The sequence below is a fragment of the Giraffa tippelskirchi genome, chromosome 5 (genome assembly GCF_054371585.1).
Source record: "Giraffa tippelskirchi isolate mGirTip1 chromosome 5, T2T-mGirTip1v1.2.pri, whole genome shotgun sequence".
Lineage (NCBI taxonomy): Eukaryota > Metazoa > Chordata > Mammalia > Artiodactyla > Giraffidae > Giraffa > Giraffa tippelskirchi.
Genome location: NC_137279.1, coordinates 118,806,119 through 118,830,180, shown reverse-complemented (window position 1 = coordinate 118,830,180; position 24,062 = coordinate 118,806,119). Strand labels below are relative to the sequence as shown.

General features: G+C 31.1%; 1 protein-coding gene across 6 annotated transcripts in view; it reads right to left on the bottom strand.

The window, feature by feature from the left end:
- COL11A1 (collagen type XI alpha 1 chain) overlaps positions 1 to 24,062 on the bottom strand; it is a 240,313-nt gene that overhangs the window by 120,970 nt on the left and 95,281 nt on the right. For 2 of the 6 annotated variants that reach the window (XM_081492915.1, XM_081492916.1), the window contains 14 exons: positions 23,910 to 24,038; positions 18,897 to 19,013; positions 18,200 to 18,289; positions 15,973 to 16,227; positions 15,180 to 15,242; positions 13,712 to 13,753; positions 12,472 to 12,534; positions 11,737 to 11,811; positions 8,875 to 8,958; positions 6,759 to 6,815; positions 3,368 to 3,421; positions 488 to 541; positions 316 to 369; positions 84 to 137 (listed from right to left, as the gene is read on the bottom strand). In XM_081492915.1, the coding sequence (XP_081349041.1) occupies positions 84 to 137; positions 316 to 369; positions 488 to 541; positions 3,368 to 3,421; positions 6,759 to 6,815; positions 8,875 to 8,958; positions 11,737 to 11,811; positions 12,472 to 12,534; positions 13,712 to 13,753; positions 15,180 to 15,242; positions 15,973 to 16,227; positions 18,200 to 18,289; positions 18,897 to 19,013; positions 23,910 to 24,038 (1,191 nt within the window). Of the gene's footprint in view, positions 1 to 83; positions 138 to 315; positions 370 to 487; positions 542 to 3,367; positions 3,422 to 6,758; positions 6,816 to 8,874; positions 8,959 to 11,736; positions 11,812 to 12,471; positions 12,535 to 13,711; positions 13,754 to 15,179; positions 15,243 to 15,972; positions 16,228 to 18,199; positions 18,290 to 18,478; positions 18,632 to 18,896; positions 19,014 to 23,909; positions 24,039 to 24,062 lie in introns of all 6 variants that reach the window. The other 4 variants (XM_081492917.1, XM_081492919.1, XM_081492918.1 and 1 more) reach the window with 4 other exon arrangements.

The window sequence follows — 24,062 nt, the reverse complement described above, 5'->3', positions numbered from 1 at the left end:
ATTTCTAAGTGCATCTATTTAAAATATTTCATAGTATTCTTATATTATCCCTGTATAAAAAGCAATAGAATGGTATATCTTACCCTGTGACCCTTGTCACCTGGCAGACCTGGAAGCCCATCAAATCCTCGATCCCCCTGTAAAATCATCATCATCACCATTATCAACAACATCATATTCAGAGCTTATTTCTGAACTGTAATTTGAATGTGAAATATTATTTCATATCAAGAAACTTTATTTTAAAATATAAAAATTTCAGGAGACACTGAGGTATGAGATCTGATATACAAACATATGAGATGAGTTCCTGACCTTGGCCCCGGGTTCTCCTGGCATTCCTCTTCCTCCATCAGCACCCGGACGACCCTGATAGTACCAAGAACATGACTAAGCAAAAAGGATTCCAAATAGCACAGAGTAAAAGAAAATAAAATAACTGATGATTTCAGATGCCCTCAATATGTTCAATGAAAGTAAATCATACCCTTTTTCCAGGTTTTCCTGTTGGACCAGGAGGACCTTGGACACCACGTGGGCCCTATATCAAAACATCATATTTAATTAATTTTATAGAATTCATGATCAATAAACTTAATCACATAGGGAAATGGTTTTAGAGTTTTATATCTTCTTAGTTTTACCTTAACCACTTGAACACACACACAAAAACTGTTTCTTGTATAAAAGTCCACATAAAGCAAGAAGATAAGAGAATCAATTTCTCTACATGGCTCCTTGCCAGAAAAGGTCATACTATTTTATTAAGTTTATATAGACCTGTGATTACGTATAAATAAAAGGAATGCAAAATGATATGTTAAACTTAAAAAATTCTCAATTACTAAATTTATTCTCAAAACTTGGGGTTTTACATTTCCCTTGACTGAAAACACTTCATTTCATTCCTCTTCTCTTTCTAATCCCTTTGCTTTCAAATTTCCCTTCTTTTATGGAGATCTTCTCCTAGATATTTATTCTTTTATTGCAAGTATCACATTTGATTGTAACTGTTTTTTGTTTTTGTTTCCATAGTTGAGTCTCCCATTTAATTGTTAACCACCAGAACTTTGGACTAAATCTTTTTCTCCATTATACGTCTATAGTTTAGCACAGTGCCTGGTACACATTTCTTTCAACCGTCTACAAAATTCTGGAGGATGACTTGGCAAACTCGAATTCAATTACTGACTGGTGCCATGCCATCTCAGATTAAAGTTTTAAGATCCTCAGTATCTTTCTTGAGGTAGTTCAGTACAATGTTCTATCAACATACAATGTCTTACTTGTGAATTAATATACACGTTTTAAAAATAAAATTACTCAGCTTATAATAGATAACATACAGATCCATTAGAAATATTACATAGGCCTTCAATGGCACTAATGGTAAAGAGCCTGCTTGCCAATGCAGGAGACTTTAGAGATGCAGGCTTGACTCTTGGTTGGGAAGATCCCCTGGAGGAGGGCACAGCAACCCACTCCAGGATTCTTGCCAGGAGGATCCCATGCATAGAGGAGTTTGGTGGGCCATAGCATCACAGTGTTGGACACGACTGAAGTGACATAGCATAGCATCCCTTTTTAAGTTTAAACAATATGAATTTAATGAGTATGGTAGAAAATGCAACACACATTTGAAATTACAAATAATTATTACGATAGCTGTGACAAAATGATTATAGAAACATGAAATTAAAGTTGCCTAATAGAGATTAAAAGAATATAGCTTAAAAATATTGTAGAAAAAAATTCTATCCTATATCCCAGCTGGAAGGCAAGGAGCAATAATAATAGGACAAATTTTGTTAGTTTTTAATGAAAATGATCTTTCATTTGATACTGCATCTCACTGGAATTAAGGAAAACTGCAAAGACCATGAAAACTGCTGCAGCATGTTTTCAAATTCACCCATTTTGTAAAGAGGTGAGTTTGATCCAGAAATTCATAAACTGTAAAAGGCTAAATTTCCTACCTTTTCAATATTTTTATTCAATCTTTTTATGTAATTCTCAGTTAAGGTACAAATGCTTTCCATCCGTTTATGACAATATTTAACAGGCATGAAAAAGAAAGCTCTCACATTCTGTGTCACTCAAATATCTTTCTCAATTTAGGGGAATTTTTTTCTCATTTCAGAATAAACTGTGGTGTATCCAAACATGGGAATATTAACTCAGTAACAAAAATAAATAAACTATGGATGTGCTCATCAACTGCAACAAATAATGCTGAGTGAAAGAAGACAGTTTCAAAAGGTTACATAATGTGTGGTTTCATTTATATGATATTCTTGGAGACATAAAACTGTAACAGTGAAGAACAGATCAGCAGTCAGTCAGCTATTAGCAGTAGGAAGAAGATGTGACTGTAAAGTGGTATCAAGTAATTGTTTGAGGTTCTGTAACTGTTCAATATCCAAATGATCATGGTGGTAGTTAGGAAAAATACATATAGGTGTTCAAATTCACTTTTACAAAAGAAAAACATAGATGACCACTTGAAAGCTCCTGCAGTCAATCTGAATCTATATGTATTGAGTAAACCAGGAAAGCATTTTCATTAAAAAAAATGAATGAATTTTAAAAGTACATGATACTTTGTCTTCAGTTTTCTAGAATAAGTATATTCCATAATGTGTTTACAGTGTATGTTTCTATCTACTTGTCATTCAAGGAAAAGTAATACTTTAAATATGGCACCATGTAAACATATGGGCTTCCCAGATAGCTCAGTGCAGGAGACTCAGGAGACGTGGGTTTTATCCCTGGGTCGGGTATTCTTGCCTGGGTAATCTCACGGACAGAGGAGCCTAGCGGGCTACAGTTCACGGGGCCTCAGAGAGTTGGACACGACTGAGAGATTGAACACAGATGCACACGCAAAAATAATGTACGATCTTTTTAAGAATTTCAGTTCAGATGTTCTCAATTTCTCTTAATTTCCTCAGCTCTACAAAGGACTTAGAGTAAGCTTCTTTTAGATATATTAAATATCCTTTCTGAGAGAATTTATTAGATTTGGTCTCCACAAGAAGCATCTTAGGCTTGTGCCAGGGCTGCTATAAGTACAATCGTAATGGTTCTTCTCTGCTCTGTACAATCTTAAACCAATTTAATATTCAGAAGACCTATTACTATCAAGACTTTACAATTCTAGCTTATTATCTTCTTCTGATATTGTTTAAATTAATCAAATTATTGGCAGTCAACTGACCAGTAGAGATTTTTCAATTAAAGAAGTTGATGTGAACTGAAGGCAATGTAAGTAATTTCTTTACTCCTAAAACAAATGGCAGACCCTTCAATTACCATGATAGATAAAATAAATTTAAATATAAAATAAGTGAAATAGGTTAATTTTTACCTGAGGACCTGGATCACCCATCTCACCTTTGGCCCCAGAAGAACCAGGCCCACCCTGTAGAGAAAAAGTGAAGACATATTCATTTAATTTTGTAATTCTCTAATCAGTTATGTTCTACTATTTTCACTTGAAATAAACATTATTCAAAATGCATTTCTTCAAATAGTATGATTTTATTACTTAATACAATAAAATTTTCAAGTCCTCTGAATGAAAAACATCTCTTCTCAGATTTTGACTGTATTCACATGTGGGAACTATATTTAAAAGCTTATATTCACTGATAATCATACAAAAGCCAATTTCATGAGATCACACTGAGATATTCTTTAATGCGTATGCCATCAGAGCACTTATGACCATACTCAGGCATTATTTATCATTGCACTGTGGTGGAGTACTAGAGAAAACACATCTTTACAGACTCGGGTACACACTGAATCCATTTATACAACTTGGAAACATGTTAATGCTTTTATACTCAGAAATTTCTGAGATGCTGAATTCTATAGCAATAAAACAAAAACAGATGCTATTGCTATCATTATAATCTCCTGAAATAATGTTAAAGCATTTTTCCCTAGATTTCTCTGTATTAATTTTCCCCACAAAAATAAATCCTATGACAAAGCCTCTTACAAATATTTACATAATTCAAGAAGTGCAACAAAAATCTGGCACATTAACTGGAAAAAATATAAAATCACTTTATAAAAGTGCTGTGAGTTTTAAAAAATAAATGCTAGGCCATTCACCCTCCTAAAGAGCTTTAGAACATTAAACTTGAACATAATGATAATAGTTACTTCAGGCTGAAGTATACTTTGTGCTGATTTATTAAAATCAATAGAGATTCTACTAAGTACTGCATTGAATCAAAGCGCAAAAAGGCTAAAATTATGCAAAGCCTGAAAATGCTAGGTATTGAGAGCCTCCTGGTGGCTCCAAAGTAAAATTACTGTTAATATGACTGCCAAAAAATATGGCAAATCAAGTAACATGAATATTCCAGTCTTGAAGATTACAAAAATGATGACTTTCAAGCACCTAAGAATTCTTGAAGTTAAATTTCTTCAAGAGAGAAACTGGAGTTCTATATTAAATGAGATTATTATTCAGAACTGAATGCAAAGAACAGCCCAATTATCTAATTAATTTATTACACTGTATATCTGTATATAAGCACTATCTACTTAACAGAGTATAATTACTTTGCCCAAACACTTATTCTAAAAATTGTCATGCAATCATTGACAGTAACAGAATAAGGAAAAGAACATTTTCAAGATTTCCTGAATATTTCATAATATAGTTCTCCTTTTGTCTATAAAAGCAATTGGAAATAAATAATTGAATAAAGGAAGTGCTCATGGAAAGAATGAAAATATTTATGTCTTAAAATATTGCTTCTTTTTAAAATCTTAATATATAAAACATTTTTAGACTCTAAAATTAAGATTATTGACAGTCTGTAAGAACTATATCTTTTGGAGCAAAGAGAATAGAAGAGAAAATGGTGAAAACAAACGTGATTACTTTCTCTCAATACCTACCTTTAATATTTTAGGAAGCTAAAGCATTCTATAACAAAGACTTAAGTAGTAAAATCAATTAATCTTGGATATTACATTGAGAATGGCAATGTAATAACATGGTTGTTAATGTTTTCCCTTTGCCAACATGCTGTGAATGTCTGGCCTTAAATGACTGGTGAAAACAGAACAGCTCAATGTAACAAGCTTTCATGAATTCTGTTCATCACTGCCCTTACCCTATATAGATCCACTAGATTTGTATTTGTCAGGATGATAAGTAGGAAAATTCCTTTAATTTTAGGGATTCTAGACTGGTATTTTAAAATTAAACAATAGGCAGTATTTCCCAAGCATTCTTGAACATAAGATTCAGCCTGCCGCACTCATTAAAAATATAGTTTGCCAGTTCCAACCCTAAATCTGCCTCTCCAACTCTGAATTTGCCTCATCAGAGTCTCAAGTTCCAGGCTCCAGGAACTTGCACTTTTAATAAAATATACACGTAATTCTTACGCCTCATATCTGTAAAACACCAGCATACTAGTGGTTTTCCTCAGTCATGTAAATTTGTTATTACTAACGAGCAACTAAACAATTCTAATTTTTCCTTTGTTAACTGACATAGACTCTTTCATTTCCTTATTATATTTTGTAAGGCAGAACAGTAAAACTATATGATAAATACATAACAATGCATTTAGAATTGTATAATTTAAATTCTGTGGAACATACTGCCAGAACACATGTTCCACATGAGCTCGTATGATTGAGTGTATAGCCCTGAAACTTTATAAAATGTTATAAAATTTCAAGAATGAATTCAAGGAACTATAAATATATGGAAAAATACATAAAAAACACTTGAGTAAACTACACGAAGAAAACTAGCATCCCAATAAGGTCAATAAAACAGAATTAGAAAACTATTTAATTGATTCAAATTTGAATAAAAAAGTTTTGTTGTATCCAATCAGCAAATCAAAAATAAACTTTTAATGTTAAGCATAAAAATTTCTACAAATACTATTATTTCAATAAAATATATTGTGCATATAAGATCATATCGAAAGTATAGTACAGCTTTTTATATCAAAAAACAAATAGTTAAATTATAAATTATTCCATTAATTTTAAAATTAATGTAAAACTAGGTTGGAATTTTACAGTGTTCTTTTCTCTTAAAAAAAAAGTATGATTTAAAAAGAATCTTTTGTTGTGTGTGTGTGTGTGTGTGTTTGTGTGAATTGCTATACTCCTTAGCATTTGGCAAATTTCAAAATATTTGAGAATATTTTTTAAATATACAGACCACATTAGCTTTTCAGTAAGCTTATAAGGAAAAACAAAACACATTTTCCAAGAGTCTCTGAAAGACAAAATAGTTTTTCTAATATCTGAAACAATTCATGAAATACCATAGGCAACTTAAAGTTTCAGCCACATCTCTTGTTTTCTCCTAAGATTATGGACAATTTTTCATCAGCCTCATATAGTTTTGCTTCTTTAATCAATTCTTTTTAACATAAAATTAAATCTCAAGAACTTATTGTAAAATTGAAATTCAATAACTCTATTGTACAAATAAATAATATTGTTTGAAAAGTTAATAATTGACCATGTGATTCAATTATATTTTTCATTGTATTATTTGGGAACTTCCTACCACAACTTTTTCATTAAAATTTACTGAGGACTGAATTCAAATAGATTCTTTTAAATGGAAACAAAATGAAGTGTAAGTCTATTTATTTACCTTACTTTCACCAGCCAGAGATATGAAAACTGCCTGACCAAAGCTGCACAAGGAACTACAAATACAGGAATTTAAATATATAAAATCTTATTGGATAACCTACCACAGGACCCGGTCTTCCAGTCAGACCCATTGGGCCAGGTGGACCTCTCAGAGCAATCTAGAAAACAAAATACAGCAAATTCAGGAATACTACCTTGGATGAGCATATTAAACCACAATAATTATTTGTACAAGTTGCCCCTGAGTAACAGCCTGATCAACAGAGGCATAATAGCTATGTAGAAAGAGTATTTGATTACTGAAGAGTCATGTTTCTAGAATGGCAATGACATAATAAGTATCAAACCTTTTTTAAACTGTTGTAACTTGTACAGTCTTATACTACATATTTATGATTTATCTAATGATAAAAGTAAAAATAGATGTTAATATCTAATAAGAAACTTAATGTCTGATCATTTTTCTACTCAAATGTACATTCAGAATATTGCATAAATTTCTCTTCAATACGTAGGTGCAATTCTCATTGAAAATACTTTCAGTTGTGAACAATTTGAGATGCTTTTTAAGTAAGTTTTCTAGCAGTATCTTAGGAAAAGCTCTGACAATTCAAGCCAAACACAAGCAAAATTGATCAGGAAGTTTTAAGATAATATAGCTATTTTAACAAATCTCAAATTTAGTGCTTTATGGAAAAATACATTTATTTTATAGAAGCATAGGCATAATAGACTGATTACATGCACTATTGACACTGAATATTAGAAATGTGAAATTAGCATACTTGAAAAGCTGGAACAATTAGAGTAAAAAGATAAATATTTGACAGATGTTAAATTAATGTGGTGTGCTATTTTTGAATATTAGTGATTCCGAAGGTGAATATTTAGATTACCATAGCAGATATAAAAATATTACAATAGAAATAATATGTAAAATCATATTAGAAAAGTGCATAAGATGAAAACAGTAATATCTCCAAAATTACACTACTGACTCACCATGAGATTTTTGACAATACACTTCTTAATCCTTGAGATTAAATATCTGAAAAATTGGAATTATAATGCTTGCTACCTATTTCCAAGTAGATTAAAAGGACTAATAAAATTAGGAATTCAATGGCCTAATAAACTATTTAAGCTCAAATAATTACCTAAAACTTGCCCAAAGTAATATAATTTATAAGTTGTATGCACCATTAGTAAATCAATTTAAATATTTTTAGACTTCTATCATGTCAAGATCTAATAAAAAAGCATTTTAAATTTTCATTGTCTTTATAAATGATGTAACCAATGACATTTTTTCAGCTTAACAGACTTATATTTTCATATAATTTATGCAATCATAAACTTATGATGATAAATTGTTATCACCAAAATGATTTATATCACTTAGGAAGCAGGAACTCATATCCATACCACTGTAAGCCTTTTATTTCCTTTCTCCTTGAAAAGAAAACAAGACTACACTATGAATAAAAGTATTATATCACTTTCAACTCTTTCCTGATCCATTATTTTGATTTCTTTATTTATATTTTAATTATACTGGAGCAAATTTAAAAATAAACAATTTTATATTCTACATGTATGCAGATAGTGGAAAATTTTTAGTTGACAATGAAGTATGAACTGAGCAGATCTGGGAAAAATAAAATATATATTACAATGTTTCATGCATAGACTGCATATTTGAAGGTTTCTTTCCTACACAAGAATGCCTAAGAAACTGAAATTGCTGGATTAATTGGGATATCCTGAATAAATAATTTGTAAGTTTGGATGGAAAAATTATTTAAAAGTTTACCCTCTTACTCTATTCATTGATCACCAACATACGACATATGCTTTAGCAGGGAAAACTGGATGTGAAAGATAAAGGGTGTTACGTATAAATCCACCATCAGCCTTCTTTGAATAAAATTAGAAAATGTGTGTGTTATGATTTGTGTGTTTTTACAAGAATTATGTGTAGTAATACTGCAAAGGCCAGTCGTTTAAATTCAATATTAAATAAAATATTCTTACTGGAAAAACAGATATTTTCTTAGCATCTTCTCCATCTAGATTCAATGTACTATGTAGAATTTTGTTCATAACATACACAGATACATACACACACACACCTCACACACTCTCTCTCTGTCTCTTTCTCTCTCTCTCTTCTGTAATTGAACACAATTATGGGACTACATGTTGATTCTTTCTTACCCGAGCCTGCTGAAGAATGGCCTGGGCCTGAGCTTCCTGAGCAGAGACGGTTGGTCCTTTGGAACTATCGCCACCATAACGAAACTAAGAAAAGATAATAACATACAGAAGCTCAAAATCAGACTTTCTCAAGTAGGTGCCTTAATTACTAGATTAAACACTACTTACTTAAAATTATGAGATTTTACAAAGTGCGAGGTAATTCCATCATGAATCATACCTTGATTTTTTCTAAATTTTCCTTTTATTTCTTATGGAGGTTCTCTAGACCATGCTTTACCACTTTTAGAAGAGACTATAGAATCTACAATTTTAAATTCCATAATTTTTGAAAACTCTGGAATAAGCCATCATCCATTTCTTTACCTGCACAAACCCTAACCACTCTATCCACTCATTTGTGAAAATTCTAAATGCACTCAGTTCAATAGTGTTATAGATCAACTGCTATTTTCTGAGCAAAACTTCTAGAATCTCTGTGAACACAGAGGAAATCTTCCTTGAGATGGATTCAGCTTGTTTACCTTTTCTTAAGTAATTATACTAGGAAACATCCTTTCTGTATCCTTTCATAAAATGCCAAAACTCCTTTTTATTTTTAACTCAAAATGCAGGATGAATAAGTTTCTCATGCTACATTATTATTACTTGAGTCTATATTATATTTAAATAGATAAACCTATTTTTTCACAAGAACTTGGGCAACTTTATACATTTTTTTTGAAGTGTATTTGATTTACATAGTTGTGTTAGCTTCTGGTATTACAGAGAATTGATATGTATATACATACTGAATATATGTGTATTATATATATTCTCATATTCTCTTCTATTATGGTTTATCATAATTGAATATATCTGCCTGTGCTATATAATAGAACCTGTTTATATTTTTATGTATAGCAGCTTTTATCTGCTAATTTATCTCTCCCCCTTTCTTCTCCTTTGGTAAGTATAAGTTTGCTTTTTAAGTCTGTGAGTCTGTTTCTGTTTTGTAAATAAGTTCATTTGTATCATGTTTTAGTTTTCACGTATAAGTGATATTGTATATTTGTATTTCTCTGTCTGACTTACCTTAGCCAGTATGATAATCACTAGTTTCATCCATGCTGCTTTTTATTAATAATAGCTAAATAGTATTCCATTATTATACACATATATGTTACATCCTGTTTATCCATTCATCTGTTACTGAACATTTAGGTTGCTTCTATGTCCTGGCTATTGTAAAGAGAGCTGCTATGAACACTGGGGTACATGTATCTTTTCAAATTTTAGTATTCTCCAGATATATGCCTAGGAGTAGAACTCTTGGGCCAAATGGTAACCCTATTTTAGTTTTTTAAGTTTTAGTTTTTTAAGGAACCTTCATACTGTTTTCCATAGAAGGTACATCAATTTAAGTTCCCACTGACAGTGTAGGAGAATTCCCTTTTCTCCACATCCTCTCCAGCATTTATAACTTGTAGTCTTTTAAATGATGGCCATTCTGACTGGCTGAGTTTATATCCCATTATAGTTTGGATTTTTATTTATCTAATAGTTGGCAATGTTTAGCATCTCTTCTTGTTCCTATTGATAATTTGTATGTCTTCTTTAGAAAAATGCCTACTTAGTCCTTCCATCTATTTCTTGATTGTGTGTGTGGTTTTTTTTGGTTTTGCTGTTGTTGTTATTAAGCTATAAGAGACATACAGTTTGGAAATTAAGTCAGTGATGGCTGCATATTTTGCAAGTATTTTCTCCCAGTCTAGTGGTTGCCTTTTTGTTTTATTTATGGTATCCTTCACTGTGCAAAAGTTTATAAGCTTGATTAGGTCCCATTTGTGTTTTGCTTTTGTTTCTATCACCTTGGGAGACTGACCCATGAAAACATTGTTATGATTTATGTCAAACAATGTTTTGCCTATGTTCTCTTCTAGAAGGTTTATGGTATCATGTCTTACTGTTAATCTTTAAAACACTTTGAGTTTATTTTTGTATATAGTGTGAGGGTATGTTTGAACTTCATTGATTAATATTTGGCTGTCCAACTTTCCCAATACCACTTGCTGAAAAGACAGGCTTTCCCTATTGTATATTCTTTCCTTGTTTGTCAAAGATTAATTGACCATAGGTATGTCAGTTTATTTCTGGGCTCTCTCCTCGGTTCCATTGATCCATTTGTCTTTTTGTGCCAGCTTTATGCTGTTTTGATTACTGTAATTTTGTAGTATTATCTGAAGTCTGGAAAACTTATGTCTCCAGCTTCGTTCATTTTCTCAAGTAGTGTATTGGCAATTCTGGGCCTTTTATGGTTCCATATACATTTTAGGATTTTTTTTTTTATTCCATTGATAGTTATGTGAAAAATGACATGGGTAATTTGAGAGAGATTGCATTAAATCTGTAGATTGCTTTTGGGTAGCAAGGCCATTTTAATATGAATTCCTTGTGCAACTTTAAAAAGCAATCTTAAGGTAAAATAAATAATTTGGGGGCAAAGAATAATAACAGTATAAATATATGTTATTTAAAAAGTATCAGCTAGTGTCTATATGGTGGTAAACAGTATATTAATTTTATGTAATACATGAAATTCATGTCACCCATATGACTCAGGATAAAGTACACAATTAAAAACACTAAGTCCTTTAAGCTTTGGTGTCAAAATATAATGAAATAATAAAGGCTTAGTTCTACTGCAAAGTTAATATTTACCAGAATTTTGCTTTATTAAATTTTCCAGTTACTGGAGGCTGCTTCATTTTAAGTATTTCTACCTTATACAGTAGATTTTTGATTGATCTATAATATGATTCTGCAATATTTTTCAGCAATGACAAAACATCAGGTTATCTTTATAACAGTAAAAATACATACCGGTAACACTAACATGGTACCAGGAGGACCAGGTAGACCATCAGCCCCTGGTAAACCAGGACGTCCTGGAGGACCCTAAGGAAGTAAATGAAATCAACAAAATTAATAAATAAACAAAATAATTAAATTATTAGAAACTGAATAACTTTGAATGCCATAACTCTACATTACCTAATTTTTCATTTTTCCTCTACTCCTTGGTTAATCTTGTTTTATTAATAGTAAGTATATCTAGAGAGGATTGTATTTCACCGCACTAGTTTTACATAATTTAAATGATACATAAATTTATTGCTACTCAAGGAAGAAGAAAGAAGGGATTTTGCAAGAAGAGTTTTGACAGACTTAACATAAATAGTCTATTTCACCATGTGACCCAGGACACTATCTTCAAATTAGGATGCAGGCTTAGTAACTCATTCTACCAGCATTCAGCTAAACAGTTGTAGTAGTTCCTGGAAAATATGTCTTAATTCCAAAGGAAGAACTTGCTCTAATGTATCAAGTTCATACCAAAATGAAAATTGATTATAAATAATAAAAAATTTCTTACTCATTATAAGATCAATGCATATTCTCTCCTCTCATTTTTAAAATTATAGTTAGAAAAGTTAAACAAAGCTTTGCACATTGAACTCACATGTTATTCAAGTGAGAAGAATAATATCTTAAATTTGTAGAATATATTTTAATTCTTTTTATTTAAATTGCATTCTTTTGAATACCTTCACTTACCCTCTCGCCAGGATCACCAGGGGGTCCAGTGGGGCCTTGTAGACCTGGAGGACCCATAAGACCCTACAGAGAAATAAACCATGATGAGCCAGATTCCTGACTTTATTAGTATTCAGGCAAATTCATCCTACCAAAATCAAAGACGAACTCATTTATATTTCATAAACAAACAGTTTCTCCCAAACAACTGGCCTATTAACCTTCACATAAAAACAGAACACATAGCGGCCACTTTATAGGGAGCTCAACTCTTCCTCTACAAGGCTGTTCTCAGGGTAGACTCAGACATTCCATGGAAGAACAGAAAAGGAGATCCTGCCAATGTATAGTCCCTGAGGTGGAAGCTGGTTCCCGGCTCTTGTGAAAGAAATTGTATACTCATTCAATTAGACTGCAAAAATGTGATCACAAAGTTGAAATCTAGAAATCATTTATCTTCTTCTATGCGTGTAAGTATTTATAGGCATGGGTATAATAGATTTAATTCACATGAAAAGAATTTAGTTAATTCCACAAAAGAAAGAAGATTTCTTACAAAGTTAGATTAGTACAACTCCCTGACAGTAAAGACAAACTGATGAGTAACAACAGCCTTACTAAAAAATGACAATGGAAGCTGATAATCACTACATTTGGTAGTATGATAAAGGCAGCTATAGTCTACTTAGAATTCTCAACTCCATTCATTGAGATATGCTTATACCTCTAAAAAGAAAAGAAAGCCTTTATATATTTTTTATAATTTTCAGGTACAAAGTTGAAGATGAGGTTAGAAAAGTCAGAGATAATTAAGCAACAAAAATATTGAAAACAAAATTTAATTTAATAACTCTCAAAAGAGTATCATTTGGATAGCCAAATCAGAAACTGATTTAAGGCCACCAGGTCCTCTAAGTACTTGCCTCTATAATTCAATACTCAAATGTGTGTGTGTGTGTGCTTAGTCACTCAGGAACGTCTGACTCTTTGTGACCCTATGGACTGTAGTCCACCAGGTTCCTCTGTCCATGGGGATTCTCCAGGCAAGAATGCTGGAGTGGGTTGCCATGCCCTCCTCCAGGGGATCTTCCAAACCCAGGGATCAAACCCAGGTCTCCTGCATTACAGGCAGATTCTTTACTGACTGAGTCATCAGGGAGGCTCCATATTCAAATAAAATATATATGTTCAACAATATAATAGAAATCTTATATCTGATTTAAAAAAATCAAGACAAAAATAATCTTAAAACATTACATACCGCAGGTCCTGCAGGCCCTGGTGGTCCTTCAATAAGCATGCCCTACAGTTGAAGAAAAGATAAAGTCATTACTAGGGCAATGGAACCCCTAACCTCTTATCTAATTGGATCTATGAAAGCACCACATCACAGCACTTTAAAAGGTGAATTATCTGCTCCTACATACAAAGATAATTACAAGCATTTTTGCACAGGGGAGGGAGGAAATTCAAAATGATAGAAGACATAATTCCTGCCCGGAGAAAATCTATGAACTAATTAGCAAGGAAACAAATATTCAGATAAGTAATGTTACAAAAAGAATATACTAAGTGCTCCCCAAAAGGGCAAATACATTTAACCAAATTTTTGCTAGCAGCCAGAATAACACCTGGTACAAAGCAAGAACATGATAAATGTTTGCTGTGTGAATGGAAGGGTGGGAGAAAGAGCACCTAAGCACTTTAATTCAGGGAAAGGGGAGAAAAGTCCATGTTAAAGAATTGGGCATAAATGTAAGTTCTTAAATAGACAAGAAATAGAATACTATTTCAGGATAAGAACCCAATTCTACAAAGTTTATGATTCTACTCTGAAAATTGTCTTGTCATTTTAAAAGCAAGTTGTAACCTTGCATAACAAAGACAAATTTATTCTGAAAATTGTTTTTAAAGATGTTGGTGAGCATATGATGCGCTTTCTCAAATTTTGGAGTAACAGACTACAGTGTTCTTAGAGATGCATCTTTTTTATGTTTATCTTCTCCATCTCTTAAAAAAAAATTCGTCCTTGCAGTTTCTGAAATGATTTTCATGAGCTTAAGCAGTTCAACATACTTCCGTTATTTCTAATGCAATACTTTCCCCCAAATTGCTGATTAAGGAGAACGACAGCAAAATTGATTTCCAATAAGAATTTGCTTCTTACTAATATCTTGAGTGGTAGTAACATTAATATAAATCTGAAAAATCACTTTTCTTCCAATGGAAGAAAAGGAGGCAAATTATAAAGAGAATATTTTCATATAATTATATGATGTTATTTGGATATGAAACAAGTAAGTACTTTGTTAAATAATATATTTCTAATAAAGTCAAGTCACAGCACTTAGAGGAAAAAAATCACTGAACTGGAAAATAAAAGAGACAAATTCAGGTCATAGATCAACTACCAAACATTTGAACCTCAGGAAAGCTACTTAAACCCTTTAGCTCTTAAGTCCCTTAGTTATAAAAGGAAAGAATTAGATTAAAAGATTGTCAGCTATTTTCAAATTCCAAAATTCTCTATCTCTCTGTTTTTTTGATTTATTGAAATTCTACTTGCCAGAACTGGATTTACTAACTCACTTACTTGTGGCATTATAAATGTTTAGACATATAGAATTTTCAATGGTACTACATGAACATGCATAATAATTTGCAGCAGTGATAGCTCATGATACAAATCACTGTATCAACCTTTACAACATATTCACACCAGTACTTACAGGTTCAACTACTGCTGGTTCTCCTTTCTGTCCTTTTTCTCCATATGCACCATGGCCATTTATCTGTTGAGTGAAAAATTCAAGGAGCCTGTCTTTAAGTAAATAAGGCTATTTAAGTATTTTTAAAAGGTTATTTAACCATATAAGTGAATTTAAACAATTTATTAAAACATAATTTTTAACATAGAAACCAATTAAAGTTTTAAATACTGAAAATATACAAAGGAAAACACAATGAACATTAATGCTAAACCTTGAGTGAGATTGAACAATTGCTTCTGAAAGACATATTATACACAATAATGGTATCTATTGACCTCAGTTATTATTCAAAGGCAATATACAAAAAGTGTCTTCAAATTAAAATCAAAATAATAGAACTGGTGGAAAGAAATTAGTAAAGAGGTTCAAAAGTTTAAATAATAATTATTACAATAAAATGATAATTAATATGGTGAATTACTGAACTTCACCAAATAAGAAAGATCAATTAAACTGTTTAAAAGCTAGAAAATAGTCTTGGTATCCAGAATGACAATGACTGATTTAATCTTATCAGTGCTAAGAAAATTTGGATACAAGTCTATTAAAGATTATTCTTTCAAAAGAAGATGCCAATAGTGTGGCCTGAGATCTCCATGAGGAAGAATCTATCAAGGTCTCTTAGTAGTGATCAACATTCATGATTTATATAAGAACAATTTATATTTTAAACCTGAAAAGACATCAAGATGAACATGAAAATACACCGGAAATAAGACATGCAATGACACAGAGCATAATACTGACTTACACTTGTTTCTGTGATATCTGTTTCTGCTGGAACACCTGGACCAAATTCTTCATTAGTGGGGTTTGTTGGTTTATCTTCATATTCCTTATATTCATAAAAATCATATTCGCCTAAATCTCCATCTACCAGAAGATCAGAGTCCCTGCCGTCTATTTGTTTGTTTTCATATAGCATATCCTCAGAATTTTTCCTCTGGGAATCATAATCCTCTCCAGTTAGATATTCTTCAGTAAATACTTCTTCAACTGGATTTGGCTATTAATTTATGTTGTAAGGAATTGGAGAAATGAAGTTTACTGTTAGTAAAGCAAGGTAAGCATTTGCAAATACAGTTTGATGGCATGTGATGGGAAGTGGTTTGAGTACTACTCAAGCAAGTCTGAAGGCTGGGAAAGATAGTCTTTCAATATCATTGAAAGGAATATTTTTGTACAATGGAATGCACAAGAAAATATTGCTTTCAAAGCACCTTTGTCAATAAACTGCAAATATTCACATAGATTCAACATGTGTATTTGCTTGTTCATTGGAAACAGCTTGTTATGCAATTTGATATCTACTTTATAATTTGACTCAAATAATATATATATGCAATATTTAGTTAAAGCTTAACTTAATTTTCAGGTCTCACAGAACCTCATACTGAAATAAAATTTCTATAAGAAAACTATGTAAGTTGGACTCAATCCAAAAAATAATATATTAATGCCAATATTGAGATTTATCATTGCAATATTTACTCAGAGCTCCAAGTATTTAGTGCAGTATTATATCACAAAGAGTTCTTTAAAGGGAAGAAAATATAAATTATAGTCCTCAGAATTTAATACAATAAAATAGATCACTGTATAATCTCATAAAGAGTATGAGCCTATTCACTTAAAAGTAAAAATTATATCAGGATTTTAATGTGATATAATTATAATCAAACTACTCACAGAGATATAGAAAAATAACACTAGTATAATTTCCTTTTTATAAATAATTCCTCATTAATAGCATAAATCTGAATAACATTCATTAGGTAATTTTTGGACATGCTGTGATTTTGATGAAGTTCAGAATAAATAATGTATCTTGCTACTTTTGAATTTCATTTTGAAATAACTTGTTTACTATGACATAGCGAATCTAGATAATATAATAATACTTAATAATAAGTATGCTACATAAAGTCATGTGAATGAAAAAAGTGGTTAATGACTAATTCAGCAATTGTTAACTAAAATAACATGTCCAATAACCATAATATTTTGTCTTCTTAGACAATGAGGATATACTATCATTACAGAGTACATATTACCCAGAATCAGAATAGTACTGTGCACATAGCTCTGAGCTAAAAAGTTGAAAGAATTTGGGCATGTAAATAAACATCTTAAGATAACCATTTTTGGAAAATGATTAACTTGATTAATTTGGATTAACTTGGACAAGATTTGGACTTGAAATCTGTTCTTACCCTAAAATGTTATTATTCTAAAATATGTGTTTTCATGTAAAGTCCCACTGGGACATATGTGATGTAATATTTTTATTAATTAAAATGATTCAGTTAATCCTCATACAGTGAAGAAATTTAACAAAGTTAAACTGAATTATATACTTATTTTCTCATAATCGGAATATATGCATAATATGAAATTCAGGAAGATTGTTCTAATTTGTACCTGAATATACTTAAATATTTTCATAGAAAGGACTGGGAAAAGTTAAAATATATTATTTTAACCATAATTAAGTTTAAAAATGTAAACAGACATTAAAATCAACTAAGACTATATTTTCTCAAAATATTTGTGTCATAAAAATGCATGATTATTGGTCAGATGGAGTAAATTTTAATTGTATCATTTGATGATACAATTTTTTTTTTTTGGAGGATTTTCCTCCTCACAGAAAGGTCATGTTGTGAGTACCCTTAATCACAACATTTTGAGAAGCTTGCTCTATCTCAGGAGCAATCAAGAAAATGATGGCAGCCAATTCAGTTTGATCAATTTAGCATTTGCATGAAGCAGAGTCATGCAAACCTGAATTGGGATTAATTCTAAATGAACTGTTTTTAGTAATAGTGAGCCAGTGCTATTGTTTCTCTTACTTCAGTAAAGGAATAAAAACATCAAACTTTTCAGAGGTTGTAGATTCTTCCAGAGTAAAATATATCAAGAAATATTGCACATTTAAAAAATTTGAACTGCGATTTAATGCTGTCTATGAGCATTACCTCATTTGATCCAGATACACTCCTTGGAGCTTCTGTCTGATAACTTTCTGTCCCATAGTTGTATTCTTGAAAATCATCAACAGTATTTGCCTAATAGTGAATTCAAAAGAAAAGTAATTAGTAAAAATGTTAAGGTAATCCAAAATCTATGGAAAGCATGATAATTAGGGTACTGTATTAGCCAAATGAGTATTTATCTAGTTGGGGTAGGACAATGACTCATCATCAGAGATCTTCCAGCTTATCTAGGAGAGATCTTGATTGCTTTTTCTTTGCTACCTTTACCCCTAGCTTGGCCATTGCTGCTGCTTGATAAGTTTTCTTCTTCTTGGATGCAAATTTTTCAGATTTAGGGGCTGTAAACTTTTTGGACTTTTCCTTTGAATTAGTGGCCACTGTCTTCATCTTCATTTTGAAACTGAATTTCTTTTTCTGTAAAATGTGGTGAAAGATGGAATGGAAAACATAAATAAAATGAAAATGGAAATGAAGAGCATGGATGAAAGGAAGAATAAGCAAAGCAAACCAAGCGTCATTCTTTCAGGACAGCTGCTACTGTCAAATAAAAATCAGTTATTGGGTCATAGAAATGAGATGAATGAAAGATTGACGATAAGTTTGAGGAAGAGTGGACATAAGGAACCACAGGATGACAAACACCAGGACACCATACACAAAGGTTCTACTTTGCTTTTACCTCGGTTTGTGCTATTGTCTCCTCAGTTACAGTGGGTGTCTCTGTTACACTTTCAGCCTCTTTATATTCTGCTTCCCCATACTCATAGTCATATTCCATTATATCCTCAGGTGCATACTACATCGCAAAGGAAAAAATATCAGGCAATTTTGTTAGTTGCTGGTAATACTATTAACAAAATGGGAATCGTGTTCTTAACTTTTACTGGTTAAGTTAAGAGACAAGGAAATACTGTTATCTAAATATTGCTTGTGTTACAAGAAGTAATGCTATCATATACAGAGTATAATAAAATACTGACAAAGCAGGTTTTCTAAGAGCAGAACAGTGGTTAGGAGTGTGAAGAAATTAAAAGTTTAGAATATTAATTCAAACTTTTAATTCTTAATATTAATTCAAACATAGCAGTTACATACTTGGGCTTAGTTATTGTCCATAGTTGTTAAATATTCATGTTAATTTTGATTTGTAAAAATTGCTACACAAACCTCATTTATTTATAGCAATTTCAATGGGTGCTTTTTTTTTTTTCATTGAACTGCATGTTTAAATATAGTTTTCCCAAGTATGAAAGAATTTTCATATCAGTTGTGGGATGGAAAGGGGAGAGGAAGGAAAGGGAACAGAAGGAACATGAAATTATTCTATATTCTATTTGGAATAATAGAACCAATGGGAAAAAAAATCTAAAATCTATTCAGAAACTAATTTGTTATAAACTTAAGATCAAAATGAGCACAGTTGTGAACCATTAAAAGATTCAAAATTAGATCTGTTTATATTTAACACACTGTACCAATTTTTGCAAATATTGTGTTTTTTCTATTGAAAAAGAGCATAACACTTGGGTATCTTAAAACATGTAAATGTAACTTGAAAGATGGAATACTAGATTATTTTTTATTAAAAAAATTAAGAGAGAAAAGTATATTTCTCAATAAAGGGATAAGAAAAACAATTAATACTTAATTTTGAGGAAAATGTGTTTACCTTCAAAGCCAAATATCTCTACTGAAATTTTAATGTTAAACATATATTATTGGTTTTAATCAAAATAACTGTAATTCTATTAAGGTCATATATAACAAAAATCTTTATTAAGCAGCAAACCAATAAGCTAAAATGCTAATATATATGTATATATTATTTATAATATATCTTTATGTATATGTATACATATACTTGTATATGTATATATACATATAAGTTATGTTTAGTATATTTATGTATATATATACTTAGGTACATATATACATATGTGTGTGTGTATATATACACACATACATATATGCTAAAAGCAGTCTATTTGGAAATCCCTAAGTATTTGGCAAAATTTCAATTATATCCCAAGTGGACCTCTCTTGGCCTTTTTAAATTGCCAATGGTTCCCTTTCAATGTGCCAGAAAAATAACTCTTCACACCATGTCTTTTAGAGACTTGTGATCACTGGACCTTCTAATAAGCACTATTAGCTATAGCAATGCAAATGAAGGCAAATTTCATAAAGACATATAATGAAACATATTGCAAACCAATCGCAAGAAGGATTGTAAAACCAAGAAAGATTGTAAAAATAGACAATTTAAAAGCATCTTTAACGCATCTTGAATGAAGCCTGGTATTCAAAGTAGCCAGTTACCTTTACTATCTTTATATCATGTTTTTCTTTTTTCTTTTTTTTTTTTCCTTATAGGATGAAACCTCTTCTAACCTCCATAATTCTCTCTTCTGCTTTAACTTTTTCCACGTGGAGATCAACCAGACTAGCTGTGGTGGTGGAATAATGAAGGAGGTAATGTGCTCACTATCTTAGGCATGAAAGCACATGTTTTTCTTAGAGCCATTCAGAAGTCAGTGAAAAGAATCACTGCTTCTGTTCTCCTTATTTCTTTAAACAACATCCCCTCTGGTGGGTATTGACACATGTAGGAATTTGCTGGTCTACATGAAGCTTTACAATCTGTTTTTGGAAATGATTCTCTCTTTTCATTACAGAATTTTGTGATGCTTCAAAGACAGGTAAAGAAGAGAGAACTAGTTGCAATTAATCAGATGAACATGTGCAAAAAGACGTGCAGTGATAGAATTTCTCCTACGATTTGGGAGTTGCCTAGCATAAATTAAAATATGTGAGGAGAAAGGGACTTTTTCTGGAAATGTTGTTAAGTCTTTTCTTATTCAAGTTGTTAGAAAAATAGTGGCATCAGCAAATATCTGTGCATCTAGGAGAACTAGGATATCTGATAAATATTAAATGCAAAAAATTAAAGGTAATAAAGTTCTTTATAAAACAGTGTTTTTCTCTTGCTGCTTCTTCCTTTTCCTGTTTTATACTGATATGAAAAATAAAAATATTAATTCCCTACTGTACATATGACATTGCAGTCTGTGTTGTGTTCAACATATTAAGAAAGAAACATATGCGGATTTAACAACTAATTTTCTAATTAAGATAGAAGGATTATTTAACGTGGTGGGAAAATTCCCCAACCACCATAATTTTAATATTGGTTACTTGCTACATAAATGGTATTGTGGAGGTTCAAGTTGAATAATAGTTTCATATTAATACTATATTTAAATCTATCATTTTACATTTCACTCTGATTATGATGCAATGTTGCACCAAACACATAAAAATTGAATCTGAAGAATGAATTAAAATATGCTATTTAGAAGATATGAGCCATACAAAATCACAAGTTGAGGAAAATGCACTTGAGTTAATTTATAAAATAAATTGACATATTTATTAATCCAAATCATAATGATAATATGGGATTGTCACAAATTTATTAATGGAAAATTAAGCAGTATAAAGTACAACATGTATGTTTGATGCTCTATTTTGCACTATATGTTCTTTATTCATTGGTAACATTGCATTTGTATTTTGCATAGGCAAAATATCTATTGTACAATTATTAAAATGCATACTTGTAATATAATGACACATAAATGGCTATAGTTCAAAAGTAATATAAGGATGGCTTACAATTCTATTAACCAGGTGTTTTTCATACTAGTAAAAGATTTTTATTACTGAAGTATCAATGTAATTTAGTATTGGGGGAAAAAGTGAGAGCTGATTCTTCAAAAAATTTTTTCAAGAGGACATATTCAGTATAGAAACTAAGAAATGCTATTATTGGATCACCCAACAAGATTTTCATGCAGTCCTTATCATAGCAGTATATTCTTTTCCTCATCACATGCTTCTAGTAAAAACAAATTTGACTTATCAGCAGAATGTTAAATTTCTGAATCAACAACTAAAGTAAAAAAGGGAAAGCCTACTTTTTAATGAATTTAAGATAAATGGTTAAAAATATTATTTTGCCTTAAAATAAGTCAGCTTACCTGACGAAATAGCATTAAAACATGGGAATAAAACAGCTCAAGGTGATATAATAAGAATGCATACCTTCATTCTTCCAAAAATCAGAGCCATATCTGTTGCTAAAAAGAACAAGACTTATCTTTCTTAAAACAGGAGCAAAATATTAATAAATCTCATCTGTCTTGAACATATATACTAAATGTTATAAATTTTAATATTGAACCACTACATAGTGTCTAAGATATAAAAACACTAAACCTGAAGATATTAGAATGCTTTAATAAATCATGAGGGAATTCACAGATTGTTCTAATAAATCATGAGGGAATAAAAAGAATGAAGCACTTGAGAACTGGGAGACAAGCAAACACATATATCCAAGTAATTTCTTTTTCTCTCATATTTGCTTTCCTTTTAGCTTCTTAAAGCTTTATTCTGTTTCAAAGAAACATTAACATTAAATTATGGAACAAGTGCAACAGAATTCACTAACATACCTTAAAAATAAAAGTAATGTCAAAAATTAGTAAAACTCAAATTTAATTCACATGCAGAAATAACAGTAAACTAAAATTAAGAGATAAGATCTTAACCAGCTCTAAATAGTAAAACTCAAAAGATGGTACTTCATAGTATTTTAAAAGTCAAGAAGAAAGCTATTTGAGTTATTTTCAAAGATAAGGATAATCTTGATGTTTATAAACTTCCACCCCATCTTCTAAGATTTTAAACTCTTCATCTTAAGAAAGAAATAAAATTTTGCAGCCAACTAAAGACTCAGCTCCTTCCAGAATTTGCTTTTTAATTGCTAGAAAGTCCACATTAACAAATTTTACCTAAAAATTTGCATAAAAAGTACATTGTACTATACTTTCTCTTCTTTGGGATATTCAAGTCTGACAAAATGACTATGGCTAACTTAAATGTACATATTTTTTATCTGAGAGAAAATAGGGTCAAATTTCATTATGGTGAATTTTTTTGCAAAAACAGCCTGGAAAAATGGTTTCACACTGGAGTTTCAAATAAAGTAATGCACTGTTAATCAAAGCATATGAACATCTAGTTACTGCAATTAGTTCATACTGCTTTCCATTCCATTGCTCTTTGTATCAAGTCTTGTGCAAGAAAAGGAAAACTTACATATCAATGTAGTCTAACTTTATAAGAAATGGAAAAAAAAGAGTTTCTAAATATTCAACACAGCCTGAAAACTTTAAGATAGCCCTAACATCCTTTTTTCATCTGCACGAATTGCCAAAGGCTTGAAGACATGGCAAGTACACTAGAAAATAGTTATCCTTGTCTTGAGGCTGCTTTAATTATAAAAGTAACAAGAAAAAAATAAACGTTGGAGAAATTATCTCTTTTCTCATCTCTCCCTAAATAAAATATCATCCTCTACATACTATATAAGGGAACTATCTCTAAGAAATTAAGTAACAAAATACTTAAGATTGAAACAAACATCAAAAGTCTTCTTCAAATTGCATCTCCTTTGAAATATTAGTGAAAGAGTGAAAGTGTTAGCACTCATTAAAACACTATTAAATACTATTAAGTAAAAGGTATAGTTTAATTAGAAGTGAATAAATAGAGATACAACTTGAAACTGCAAACTATGTCATTACCACTGGAATGAGAAAACCTGCCCTGATCTTATGTTCCTCACCTCGTCGACCTGGGGTTCCTGAGCCTGAGCAGCCTCGGGAGCTGAGGAATCACAGTCTGGACTGTAATGTTCACAGTAGTCATATGCTGCTTTGGGGTCACCTATGATCAACAACTGCTGGATGTCCCCCTGCCAAGAAACAAAAATGGTTAC